The sequence below is a fragment of the Cynocephalus volans genome, chromosome X (assembly GCF_027409185.1).
Source record: "Cynocephalus volans isolate mCynVol1 chromosome X, mCynVol1.pri, whole genome shotgun sequence".
Lineage (NCBI taxonomy): Eukaryota > Metazoa > Chordata > Mammalia > Dermoptera > Cynocephalidae > Cynocephalus > Cynocephalus volans.
The window spans coordinates 169,196,213-169,210,101 of record NC_084478.1 but is presented as its reverse complement, the minus strand read 5'-3'; the positions used below and the strand labels follow the sequence as shown (position 1 = coordinate 169,210,101).

At 52.6% G+C, this 13,889-nt stretch overlaps 1 protein-coding gene across 1 annotated transcript; it reads right to left on the bottom strand.

The window, feature by feature from the left end:
• Nucleotides 1-1,823: 1,823 nt before the first annotated feature.
• LOC134368557 (olfactory receptor 10V1-like) lies at nucleotides 1,824-6,295 on the bottom strand. The gene is made up of 5 exons (XM_063084989.1): nucleotides 6,235-6,295; nucleotides 5,886-5,953; nucleotides 5,191-5,320; nucleotides 4,325-4,382; nucleotides 1,824-2,790 (listed from the first exon to the last, which is right to left on the bottom strand). The coding sequence occupies exons 1-5, from the start codon at nucleotides 6,293-6,295 to the stop codon at nucleotides 1,824-1,826; spliced, it is 1,284 nt and encodes a 427-aa protein (XP_062941059.1).
• Nucleotides 6,296-13,889: the final 7,594 nt, after the last annotated feature.

The window sequence follows — 13,889 nt, the reverse complement described above, 5'->3', positions numbered from 1 at the left end:
TGCTGGTCTGTCTCCCACACTGGTTTGTGAGCTCCCAGTTGGAGCCTGTCATGGATTCTTTTCCATAGCTGTCCTCTTCTTTCAGTGACTTGCCGTGGCCTTGTCAGTGACCAGAGAGCAGGCAGGGCTGGGCTCTAGGGTAAAGGGCCCACATGGTTCCTACCCATCAAGGTTGGCCACTCCTATCTAGGAGCGCCCCTCTGGTGGCTCAGAGGGCGGGGTCCTCGCCGAGGCACGATGAGGGACGTGCTAGGAGCAGTGAACTGAGGGGAGCAGGCAAGCCTGGAAGTAGCTAACGCTTATGTTTTTGTTTTTGTTTTTTATGCCTCATTTAGGAATGCTTTTTGGGTTCACATCATAAGGAAATTGTGTCGTTGATTGAACACGAAGTCCGGAGGGAGGTGGTCTTGGTGTCGCTTCAGTTGCTCAGTGGAGGGTCTGTCGGGGCCCTCGGCTCCCTCCTTCTTGACCCTTTTAATAGTGTGTGGGTGCTCCTAGGTTTGGTGCTGGGGATGATTCAGCCCTTCCTAGGAATGACTAGCAAGTAAGCATTGTTTTAGAGCCTAATGGCCCGGGCTAATTTTTGAGCTTCTTGAAGGCAGGGACCTTGTCTTAAGCTTTTCTGGGCTAGGCCCAGTGTCTGGTACACACGAGGCGCTCATTCATTCATTCATGCGTTCATTCAAGAAATATTTCCTGCTAAGTGCTATGGTGGAGTGGACCACAGGGCTCCCTGGCACTTACCCAGCCTGTGGGGTGGGAGTGGGGTGAGCAAACACTTTCTCGAGATCAATACACCCGACCTTCGTCCCCGAATCGCAGAGGCCTCAGCCCAGGACGATATTGAAAGTTTTCAGTGCATCAGCAGCTGGGATCCAAAGGTATCTCTGTGCTAGAGCCAAGGGGGGTTCACAGTTCAGGTCAGTTACCATTTGTTGAGCACCTGTTATGTGCCAGGTGCTGGGGTGACAGAGAGTCATGACAGTTCTTGCCTTTAAGGAGGCTCCAGGCCAGTTGGGGTTAGTGGATGAAGCGCACGCACATGGAGCCGTGGAGGAGGGGCACCTCCCCGCCTGGCGTGTCCGCGAAGGGCCGTCTGCACGGACTTCGGGAGCAAGTGGCCTGTAAGCGGGATTCAAAGGACGGGGAGGCGTGAGCTGGCCCGGAAGCTTAGGAACAGGGCAGATACTGAACCGCCTCAGTGAGGATGGTGAGCGTGTGCAGGGTGCAGTGTGCTGTGGGCAGGTCACAGGCCCTCAGTGCTGCCGCTGTTAACGCTAATGCTGCCACTTCGGTGTGCACTGTTGCATCCTGGCTGACCTCCAGGACACTTTCTAGTGATGCAGGAATTCCGTGTCTGGGCCGGCTCAGCCTTTGCATCCAAACTTTACCTTGTTTGGATCTGGGAGCTCCTTGTATTTCTGTCCCCGCTGGCGTTTTGGTCAGAGAGGTGGCTGGCTTCACGTTTTGTTCGGGTCATGTCACGTCCTTCTGCCTGTCCACATGGCTGACAGTGGTCCAGGTGGTCCTGGAATTGCCCATGAGCGGGTGGACACTGCAGAACTGCCCTGTCTCAGAAAACCTCAGGATTCTTCCCTTCTGTCTGGCCACAGAAAAGGGGGCAGCGAGTTCTGGTGTGCTGAGAACCATGGCCAAGCACTCAAGGGGAGGACGGGCCGCAGGGTGCATGATCTGAGGACTGACGGGGCTCTTGAAGGGGACCGGGCTAGTCCTGGTGGCTGCGGCTTGCCTTCCCCGTCACCAGGAGCCAGGGTCCCCTGGGGCCGGGGTCACCTGGTGCAGGGGTCACCTGCTGCTGCTCTTCAGCCGCTGTGGCACCCCAGGAGGCTCCTGAGGGCTCCCTTGACTTCCTTGTTCCTCAGGCTGTAGATCACAGGGTAGAGCATGGCGGTGACGTTGGTGTAGGTCAAGGACACGATTTTCTCCTGTCTTGGGGTGTAGCATGACTTGGGGCGAATGTAGGTGAATATCGCACAGCCATAGTGCAGGAGAGAGACCAGCAGGTGCCCAGCACAGGTGGAGAAGGCTTTGCTCCTGCCCTCTGCAAAGTGGATGCTGAGGACGGCGCTGATAATGAATCCGTAGGACAGCAGGATGAGCATGGACGGCAGCAGCAGGACGAGCGTGCAGACGAGGAAGAATGCCATCTCGTTGGCTCGCGTGTCTGCGCAGGCCAGGAATAGCACCGCAGGGATGTTGCAGAAGAAATGGTCGACCTCACGGGACTGGCAGAAGGGCCGGAGGAATATCAGCGTGGTGAGGGAGAGTGAGAGGGCAAAGCCGCCGACACATGCCAGAGACAGCATGTGCAGGCACACGGTCCTGGTGATAATGAGTGTGTAGCGCAGTGGGTGGCAGACGGCCACGAAGAGGTCATAGGCCATGGCGGCCAGGAGGAAACACTCTGCCCCACCCAGGGCGACGAAGAGGTGCATCTGCAGAGCACAGCCCAGGAAGGGCATCCGCTGGTTCCCGGACAGGAAGTTGACCAGCATGTCGGGGACAATAAACAGTACATAGCCAATTTGAATGGTGGACAGGTTTCGAAGGAAGAAATACATGGGGGTCTGGAGACAGGAGTTCGTGAGGGTGACGAGCACAATAGTCATGTGCCCCGCTAGGGTGACAAGATGCAGGATTAGAAAGAGTCCAAAAAGGGGGATTTGCAGCTGGGCCAGGTCTCCAAAGCCCAAGATGATAAACTCAGAGCCTAGGGTGTGGTTTTTCCAGCACGTGTCGATCCTGTGTTCTCTGCCGCAGGACTGCTGGCTGGAAAGGACAGCTTTCTAGCAATTCTCCAAGTCACGGGAAACCCTGGAGCCCTTTCCACGCACAGACGGGAGCGCACCCGGCTCACCAGGCCCTGCCAGCTCCTTCCCCAGGGTCGGCCCTCACCTCCATCCGATTAGCCTCCTGAATTCCGCCCTCTGTTCACTGAAAACAAAGAACGGCTGGTGAGATGCTGCTTTAGTTTCCCGGCTAGTCTCTTACAGAAACGAACCAAGACGAACGAGTTGTAAACGTACAGTTGATTTTCACAGGCCCTGAAGACAACCCTCCTGCCAGAGCCGTCCTGCTCTTGCAGCGTTGTCTGCGGTGGGGGTCTGGAGTTTGATGGAGACGGGGTCTGCAGGATCACTGCTGCTCTAGGGAATTCCTGCAGGACGTGAGCTCTGGCCAGTTCATCTCAGGCACTTGCAACGTTGCTACCTGCAGCCGAGGGCTGTGAAGCGGGTGCTGGAGAGGAAGGGGGCAGAGCCGGCACGAGCTGCTGCCCCTCCTGTGCCTGCACGCCTCAGCTGCAGGGAGGCCCGGCTTTTGTGCCACCCCTTTCCAGACCCCTCCCCTGACGCCCTAGGTGGGCTAGCCCCTTTCCTGTGTCCCCACAGCTCCCTGGGCTTCAGCAGTCATATTATGCACCACCAAGGCTGTAATTCTTGGCTTATTCTCCGTGTCCCCCGACAGCCTATGAGCTCCACGGGGGTGAGAAGCGTCTGCCCTTAGCCCCTCCCACAGTGGCTGGCGCAGTTAGCAGGACGCATGAGGGCTCGTGGCTCATTTGTGCATCCTCTGCAGCTAGCAGTGTGTGGGCCTCGCATGAGCAAAGCAGGGGGCACAGGGGTGGGCGGCTCACAGGGTCGGCGCGAACGGGACAGTTAGGACAGTCAGGACAGTCGGGGAGGACGTTTTCTCAGGGCCGCGGGGTAGAGCGCCGGCCATCCACGCCGTCGGCTGGTCTGCTTCCCCGACTCTGGGGGACGCGTTGCTTCTTCCTTCCCTTGGCAGCACCTGAGTTACAAGGAGCAACCCTGCGATGAGCCTCCAGGTTCTTCCCGTGCAACCCTCCATCACAGCAGTGGAGACGAGGAGAAAGTTTCTACAGATCCTGCAGATGAAGCAAATCAAGAGTCAACAGGCGTTCACGGCCCTGTGGAAGCCCAGGTGCCCCTTAAAGGAGTTCGCTGCTTAGCGACCTGCCATTTCTATGGGGACCACTGAGGCTTAAAGCGGGTTCGGTGAAACCAGAAAACCCAGTCTGAAGACAGCTCTGCTTGCCTGTTGCACTAAGTGTCACGTACCTAACGGGCACCGGGAGTCTTTGAGCTGAGCAGGTCCCTAGGGGCGACGTGCCCACTCCTCATGTCAGAGCAGATGGTCACAAAGCCTTCTTCCCTGGGTGGCCCGTGCCCTGCTCCTGTCCCCACCCCTGGCCTCTCCCCAGAAATCACAGTAAGCCCGTGCCTGAAGCCCCCTGACCTGACAGAGCCCAAACCCGGGCTTTCCCCTCTGCCATCTCCCCCACCCTTGGTCACGGGAGCCACGGCTGGCAGGACTGGCAGAGAGCAGGGTGGCCAGTTTCCCTTCAGACAGAGGCCCCACAGCTGGCGCTCAACCCCTCCCGTGACCCAGCCCAGCTTCCCACCCTCCACGCTCAGCCTTCCCACGAGCCCCTTGTGCCCTCCCTTGAAAATTCTGTCTGTGGGTGAGAACGTGCTTGCTGGGCTCGTGTTTGTCTTCCTCGGACGCTTGCACTCTGTCCCCCCATGAGAATGCTGCAGAAATGTGGGGATTTCTTTGTTTATTTGGTCCCTAAACCTTGAAAATACAGAAAACACGGAAGCAAGAGTAGAAGTCACACACGACCCAAACACTTCAAAAGTGACAGTCGGAGTGAAAGTTTCTGCTCCCTCAGTCCTTCTCTACACTCCCTGGAGAACCATTCTTAGCAGTGAGGGGCATTTGCTCCCCACTTTGTCCTGTGCATAGAAACACAGTTTCACGCGCTCACATACACACACATGCGCTCACACACAGGCGCTCACACACATGCACACATGCACACACATGGACACGTGCACACACATGGACACGTGCACACACATGGACACGCACTCACACACGCACACATGCTCTCACACACGCACACGTGTGCTCACACTCACACATGTATGATTTTCTTCAAATGTCTAAGGAAAAGCAGAATTAAAATACAACACAAACCTTTCCATGAACTTTCTGAGGTACACTCTTACCCGCTCACGCATATACACATGCTCAGACACATACACACACAAAGAAACATAAATAAAATGTAACTAAAATGCACTGTCATGTAATCAGTCTTTTATGACTTCGATGCTGAAGTGGCTTCCTGTGTTTCCTTATTACGTTCCATGGTACAAAGCACATCCTGGGGTAGAGCACAGAGCAGCTGCCAGGCTGTGGAGACTGCCAGCGTGTCCTTCCCTGCTCGTTTCTTATGTCCCTGAGCACCCATGGAGAAGAGGCCCAGGGTTACCTGGAAGGGGCAGATCCAGTAGCTGAAGGAGAAATGCAGGCAGCAGCCCTGTGGGAGATTGTTCTGGTACCGTCTGCTGTTGGTGAGAACCCAAGAGCGATGAACAGCCCATCCTCAGGGCAGCAGGGGCAGGGCCGCGGGGCCCGGACCTGGCAGCACCACTTCCCAGGACCCAGATGGTGTCTTTCCAGCCTGTGTGGACCACAGAGAGCAGCCCTCGGAAGTATAGCTGATGGTTGTTAGGAAGGGAGTGTCCTTAGAGGAGTTGCCACGGCCTGTGACTTGCGTTAAGTAGCAGTGAAGGCAGGACTGAGAAAGTCCTAGGAGAGGTCAGGAAGGAGGCCGTACTGGGATCCCTGCACTGAGGGGCGTGACTTCCCCAAGTCACACAGCTGGACCCAAATCCCAATCCCAATGACTTGTGTTTCGTTCGCAAACCTTGGATACAGTTTAGGTCCTGACAATGTTATTTCAGTCAGATCTGCTAAATCTGCAGTCCCAGTTGTAGAATTAATTACCATTACGTGAATCAGCCTCAGGCTGATTTGAGAGGCAGATAACATACAGGTTTGGCTGGGGTCGAATCCAGGGACCAGTCCTTGCTAGAGAGAAGCTCAAAGTGGGCAATGGAGCCTGAGATTGGGGCATTTTAACCGACACCCCCCCCCCCAGAGATTCCCTGGTTCTTTGTAACAACTAGGAGGCTCTCAGGGCCTCCCTTGTTAATATGCAAAATCAGAGTCATCGAAGTGGCTTACTTCTCTGAGTGACGTGGGAATGAGAGCTATGGAACCTTGAGAATGCTGCTCCTCAGCTGACCTAACCTCCTGTCTCATGCCTACGTCTCCCCAAGGCCAGCATATCCAGACCCCGACAACTCCTGATCTAGGTGTAGCCCAGTGTCCAACCTGTACCATGGTCCACATCTCGGTAGAGCAGGGCCACTGTTGCTTCCATGCAGCCCAAAAGCTCCATCATCCCCTGCATTCCTAAATTCATGTGTCACCTGCATTCATAAAGCTGCCTCACCTACCAGCTGCAGACCCCTGTTCCTATTGTTCAGAAAAGCCTCCCAGATGCCCTTGCCCTTTCTAGGAATACCAGCGCCCAGGTCAAAGCCATTGCCACATCCTGGAAGTTTCATTCCTTTTCCTTTCTTTTACGTTTTTAAAAAAAGAAAGGCAAAGAGAGAGAAAAAAGACAGGCAGGATGACACACAGAAACAAAGAAAGAAGAAAAGAAAGAAAAAAGACAATGAAGAAAAACAGAAAAGGAAAGAACGATGGACAGATACACAGAAATGGAAGGAAGGAAGGAAGGAAGGAAGGAAGGAAGGAAGGAAGGAAGGAAGGAAGGAAGGAAGGAAACGAAGGAAAGAAGGAAGGGAAGGAAGGAAGGAAGGAAGGAAGGAAGGAAGGAAGGAAGGAAGGAAGGAAGGAAGGAAGGAAGGAAGGAAGGAAGGAAGGAAAGGAAAGGAAATAAAGAGAGACAGAGAGAGAACGAGACAGAGAGAAGATCCTGCTGAAAGCGAGACCGGCTGCCATATGTTAAGTGTCCATCCCTTGCAGGGCCAGCACAGTGCTGGGTGCTGGGCTCTAGGCGGTGGCAGGGACAAGGCCCACACCCCAAAGCAGAAAACAGGACCCTAGACAACTCTGCTGGAGCTTAGGATCACTCGCAATCTCCTCTGAATCATTCCAGCCGTTTCTGCCTCTGCCTCCGCCACCAGAGGGGCTGCCGACACCAAGGTTGGCGTGTGGCAGTTTTCTAGCCGCTCCACTTTTCTCTTCCTCTTTCCTACCCTCTGGCCCCCTCTGCTCTTGGCCACAGTTTCGAAAACAGAAGCTCTTATGTTGGAACGGAGAGAGCGGCCATGGTGACTGCGGGGCTCTCTCAGCAGTGACAGCTCAGGGACCGCCGCCCTCAAAATTATCCAGGTTTTCTGCATCTGGCTCCAGTTGGATACCAGTTAGATCCCAGTTAGAGACCATGGACTCTGATAGGATTGGGGGCAACACAGAACCGAGTTCTGGGAACATCATGGTGCTGGGCCTGGACGTTGGCTTGTCTCCTAAGTTCGGTGGCTGTAGGGCCGGCGTGGATGTTTGTGTGCATCCTATTAACTATCTGGACTCTTTGAAAGGGAAAGTCCTGATTGGGGCCTCAGGACTTCTTTGGTTTCTTAGCTGGCACTTCTGCCCCACGGTGAACTCTGCCCCGCCCCCTTCACCACATTGCCCGTGGGGAGGAGGCCACAGACACCCCCGTACCTGGACACTGAGCTCTGCTCAGTGGAACCGTCTCATGTGTTGGGTGAAAACGTGACGAAACAATCCGGTTGGCCGTTCTTTTCTCACTTGAGTTCAGTAATTACAGGTTCTCTGTGTTTTGAAAAGGGTAGCTACAGGCTGGCAGGTTAATTTCATTTTCTAGTATTTGGGGCGACCACAAAGAATTGCAAAGTCAGAATTGCCTGAAGGTAGGTACGTGTCAGAGTTTTAGGCTCACCAGGCAGGTGCCCCCTTGCTTTCTTCCCTTAGATGCTGAGACTCCAGGGAAAGAGCTGGGCACTGCCATGGACTGGCTCTCTGAGGGAAAACGTGCCAGCTAGAGGTCAGGGGGCACTGCTGCCACCACAAGACAGAAAAAGAACCTCTCCACTGCCATCATCTTGGGCTCTTCACAGTTAACCAGATCTCTCAGTTGGCAAAGTTGACCCCAGATAGTCTAACCTTTTTCTGTCTCTCTTCATCCCGCCTGGAAGATTGGAGCACAGAGTGTCTGATGGAGCCCTCTTAACTCCCAGTACAGGTAGACACCGAGCTTCTTCTGTAACATGAGCAAGCAGACCTACCATTAGGGTTCTACTGGTCAAAAGTAGCAGAAACCGGACGGAATAACCACAAAAATTCCTTGAACTATTCAAGTCAAGTGCACACGTATGACGGCTGGGAGGGGAGAGGGGTGGAGAGGAATGGGAAAAGGGGCATGAAAATCAAGTACAATGTATTTTGGGAAGTAAAATAACAAAAACCCCAAAGTAGCAGAAACCAATTCCAAGTAGCCCAGGAAACCATGGGAACTTGTTATGTGAATACCAGGTTGGGGGTGGGGGCTGGGGTGGGGGGTGGAGTAGTTGTCTCCCAGAAACTCAGACAGGAGCAAAGTGGAACCAGAGACTCAGACACCATCAGGACTGCCCCCTTCCCTGTCTTTCATCCCTGTGGATGTGCTTTGCTCTTCCTTTGCTCTGAAGACGTTTCATCTGCACCTTCTGTTGCAAGGGCTGCAAAGATGGCCAACAGCTTCCAGTCCAGGTGTGGGGTAACTTGAAAATCCTCCTGTTATACAACATTCCCGGGACTCTCTCTGTGTCTCAAATATCCACTAAGAGACAGCCAGAAGGGCCTTCTGAATGTGGTCTCCATGCAGTGTGGTCTCCAAGGAGACAAATTGGAGGAGATGCTGGCAAATGAATGTCAGCCAGTCCATGTGAAGTACATGACATCCATCTCAAGATGCAGTAGTCAATGGAGACCCCGGTCTGTCTAGCTCCTTTCTGCGCCTTCCCACTGTGGTGTGGTCTCAGTGGTAAAAGCTGCCTCAGTGTCACCATGCCCTTATTCCCAGTCACAACCCAGGCCACTAAATGGAAAAACAACAAAGGAGGAACAGGGCATGGAAAACCAGCCTGAGAATAAGGAAATGACCTACCCGAGGTTGACCTGCAAACATATAACGTCGTCCTTCCACTCAGTCTCAGTCTTTCTGCACATCCTCTTCAGCCTATGAGCTCTCAGTTCTGAAATGAGCACTTATTGAGTGGTGACAGATGGGCCCCTAGAGCCTGGCAAGGTGCCTGGCACTCCATAGATGCTAAATAAATATTCATGGAATGAATGAATAAAGAAGGCAAAAGGTGCTCATATGGCCTTGGGGGTGAAGGAAGGTGTCTCCCAGACGTGAGCATTTATGTCCAGGAAAGGATTTCCCAACGGGACAGACACTGAGTAGGGGTTTGGGAGAGAAGCCAACTTTTGCTAACATGGCTTCAGGTTCCCTGAGGCTTGGGCTGTTCCACAGTCAGGACTTGCTGTCTCTGCAGCCCACAGGGTGAGATAACAGGAAGCCTCTCAATTGAGATGCAGAAATCTCTGAAAAGCATGTCTGCCTGTCTTTTCCTTTCCTTCAGTAATTTCTCCTCTGGCCAGAGCAGATTCCCTGGACATCTGGATCTTTCCTCCCGTATCATTTGTGAGCTCGGTGTGCACATTTTGTTTTTTTGTTTTTTAATCTGAAAAACTTTTATTGATTATGCATATTCATGTGGCACAGACCTGACCATCAGCAGCTGTGCCCACGATGCGGCGAGCAGATCAGTGCTATCAGCGTGCCCACCACCTGCAACTGCAATTACTCCCCGGGCGTGCACACTTTAAAGTGCAGCAAACTTGCCCTCCAAAGATGCTGCTCCAATGCACACCATCATCAACAGCACGGCAGTGCTTCTAGTCTCACATCCTGCGCTCAGAAATGTTTTCAGCACTCTGGAAGATGAAAATATCCACCTGGGTGTCTTTCTAGGTGTTTTAGTGTTTCGTTTGTCTACGTTTACCCTTTGATCCCTGAGACTGATTTTGGTGAAAGGAGTAAGGTGGGGATCCAATTTCGTGTGATGCATGTTTTCATGGAGAGCCAGTTGTCCACAACACCATTTATTGAATGTTGTCTTTATCAAATTTAACAAATGTTAAATTTCTCCCTTATCAGACACTAAATTTCCATATGAATTAAAAAAATCTACTTCTGGATTCTTAATTCTGTTTCATTGATCAGCCTTCCTATTTCTTCTTCAACACTAAAATTTTCGTTATCACATTAGCTATTATTTAATTCATATTTCCCAGGACTTATTTCACTGAATCACATCCAATGTCCATGGGAAACATGGTGGGACTGCACTTTAGGGGAGACGAAGAAGCCCTACTGGCCTAGACTGATAACCCCCAGTAAGTGCTGATACAGGACCACCGTGCTCTGATCCTCATGTCCTGGGACCCACAGGGTGAGCCCGCACTCACGGGAGTAGGGGAGTGTTGGGTTTTTTCCCGCATGGACGCCTGCACTTACAGACTAGTTATACGTATATTCTCTCAGTTCCTCCTCCAAACCATGAAGTGAGGTAGCTGCTATTATTCGCTCCATGTCAAAGAGAAAACAAATCTAAAGCTGAGAGAGGTTAAGTGTCATAGCTCACCCAAAATTACACAGCCAGAAAAGGGTGGAGCTGAGCTTAGACCTCTGGAGATCTGTCTGGCTCCAGGTCAAGTTCATCCTCGGTCAAGTCGCGCCCTCACTTTTCCTTCTAAGCAGCTGAATTCTAATGCTAAGCGTTGTAAACAGACTTAGTTCTAAAGCTGAATTCTTAATGTCTGCTTCGGATATGTGTCTTCGTTCTCCTATTTGTCTGTGCACTCCTGCTGACTTTTGCCTCCCTGACAGCAGCCAGCACAGAGCCTGGTATAGAAAAGGCAGAAGCCCGTGCGTTGGGCTGTGGGGCGGTAGCATGAACTTATGTGTTGTAATTCTCCGGCTAAAGGAGTAAGTGTGTTTGCTCCACCAGGGACCACGTTTACAAGCGTGGCTGCCCACAGAGGCCATTCACAGCCTCAGTGATATATATGTTTGGTGCACACCTCTAATTGCTTCCGCTGAGGCTCTCTTGCCAAGATCCTTTTGGATTTCCTCAGTCTCTCTCGGCTTCATAAGGCCCGCAGAGCTAACCCCCAAGGCAGCTCTCCCCTACTCAACCCAAACGCAGACTGCAAAGTCGGAATTACTTTCCGGAGCCACCTTGCAAGCCACATGACTCTTCCTAGAGTGTGAGTCTAGCTGGAGTCGTTCCGGGTAGAGCTGACCCTTGTGCGTCCCTAGCAAGAGGACTGGGCTTGTATATTACCCATCCTGGCTTCACTGCATCCCGGAGTCATGGGCAATGGGGTAACAGTGCAGGGCTATCAGATAACCCAGATTCAGGCGGCTTTCTTGGCAAAGCTCAAGCCTCTGCAATCCTTGGCAATCTTGTGCTTCCGGTGATGCCCTCTGTGCTTATTCCTGGTGGGCCTCAGAAACTGGGGATCAAGTAGCTAGGAAACGTCGGTATTTATGGATAAGGAGTAAAATTTAGCCTCCACTCCTGGGAAAGAAGAAATCCTCATCTCTGCCCACGTGTTCACTTTCCACTCTACGGCCTGCTTTTCAGAAGCAGAAGCCAATTGCTGTTCAGCCCCCAGTCTCTGAAGAAGGCATCAGGAAATAATTCATGGGTTGTTGCTGTGCACAGTTTTTAGGTCCTTAAAGCTGTTTTAATCTCTTCTATCGAGCTCCTCCCCTCCCTGGTGCTGGGCCCGCGGGCCTCTGAGTGACGGCAAGGCCTCGCCGAGCTGAGACGGCAGCTCTGCTCCTCCACGAGAGAGACGGCACGTGAGCACTGCAGGCAAGGGAAGACTTCGTGGCCGTCCAAAGGGTCCCTGAAGTCGGGAAAACACGTCAGCGTCTGACAAGAGTTACAAACATCTCACCACGTTCGTCCCAAAGCCGACTTAACCTTGGGGAAACAGAGCTTGGCTCAGAGTCTCAGCAGGAAGGGGCTCTGGTCTGATTCTGTCCAGCACCGTCACTGAGTGTTTGGGCTCCTTCCGTGAAGGGGGCCTGGCTGCAGAGCTGGAAGAAGGTTGGCTGGTTTGAGTCAGCTGCTCCACTCATCTCACAGGCGCGATTTGCTGACAATTCCGCCTTCCACCCTCGGGGGTGGAGGTGGGGCTGGGATATCATTTTTGGAAATGCATGTCACTCATGGAAGTCTCGGTGAAGAGCACGTGGAGACCGTTCCCTTGCGGGTGGTGTTGACAGTATCTCAGTGGCGCGGGGTAGTTTTACGTGCAAAGAGGCAGCTTAGGCCACTTTCCTCAGACCTCCAGGTGGAGTCTGCAGAAGAGCAAGGTCAGTCCACTTACTCAAGCACATGTGCATGACATTGGAGTTGGCCCTGACGGCAGCAAGAAGTGACCACCTTCCCAAATGACGAACCCGTTCTGTGCTGTAGCACACTCAGCAGCCTTTGCATCAGGAGCTGGCTGTGGAGCAAGCCCTGCCAGCGTCTCGTGAAAATCTGTGTCTGCTCTTCACACCCAGGTATGCACAGGAATATTCAAGAAGGGGTGGTTTTAAATTATGAATATTTACAGGAAAACAGAGATCACATCTTTCCAAGTATTGAAACGGACGCAAAACTTTAGATGCCAGTTTAAAAATGTGTGTGTGTGTGTGTGTGTGTGTGTGTGTGTGTGTGTGTGTGTGTGTGTGTGTGTTTGAATAGTTTTATGAAATTCTTTGGGAGGGACCCTGCAATTATTAAGCATCTGAAAAGCTGTCTGTGTTACGTGTCTCATTTCTACTTTAGAATGAAAGCTGAAAACCAGCAGGAAATGATCAAGTTGTACTCGAACCAGTGGTTGTCACACTTTAGAGGCATTAGAGACGCCTGCAGAGCTTGTTAAAACAGATCTGTGGGCCCCACTCCCAGAGTTCCTGACTCAGCAGGTCTGGGGTGGGGCCTGAGAATCTGTATCTCTCACAAGTCCTAGAGGATGCTGATGCTGCCCGTCCACAGACCCTGCTTTGAGAACCTCTGGTCTAACCACATGCGTTTTCCTGCGATAGCTGAGATGAGCTCCTCAGGAATCGAGTCAGTCCTTTCCTCTCGGTGCCTCCCTCTGTCTAGCGCTCCTCATCCTGTACTGGAATGGCCGGATTTTCTCCCCCCACAGATGGTGAACAGGAACTGGGGTGTTCGCCTTTGTTTCTTCTCTCTCCCTCTGCCTCCCTTTGACCGGCTAGTCCCCACTCATTCGTCAAGTCTCTGCAGAGGTGTCACCTCTTTCCTGATCAGAGCTGGTTAGGTCCCCTTCCTGGGTGCTCTTTGTCAGCCTTGACCCTGTCCCCATGTACTACGAGTCACGGTAGAATCATGTGTTCTTTCTGTCCCTCGCACCAGATGGTGAACCCCTTGAGGGGAGGGACTGTGTCCGGGAGGTTGCTGGTAGTGAGTCTTGGTGTGAGTCCATGAGGTCTTGGCCTCCATAAACATGGGAATAGAGAAGAAGGGACGGAAGGAAGAGGTACTGAAGAGGAAGCCTCTTCTCAGTGCCTGCTCCACAGTGTGTGTCTGGAAATGCGTAGTTCATTAAATGGACACATTAACAGAGTTTGCTGACTGACGGGGTATGGAGAGTAAGGTGGAGGCAGGATCTAACATTTGGGGAGCCCCTAATATGCGCCAGACTCTGACAGAGACAGCAAAGTTGAAAATGACAATCTCTGGGGCAAAATCATGGGTCGCATGGTATTTAAGGTGACAGCAGATGCACGAATGGAGACGCACATCTGGAGAAGTGGAACAGGATCTTCGTTGGTTATAAATCATACGACAGTAGTTAGGAGCAGAGCAAAGAGCACAGACACAGGGGTCAGACACATGCCTCTGGTCAGCTTAGTCGCGTCCAGCAAG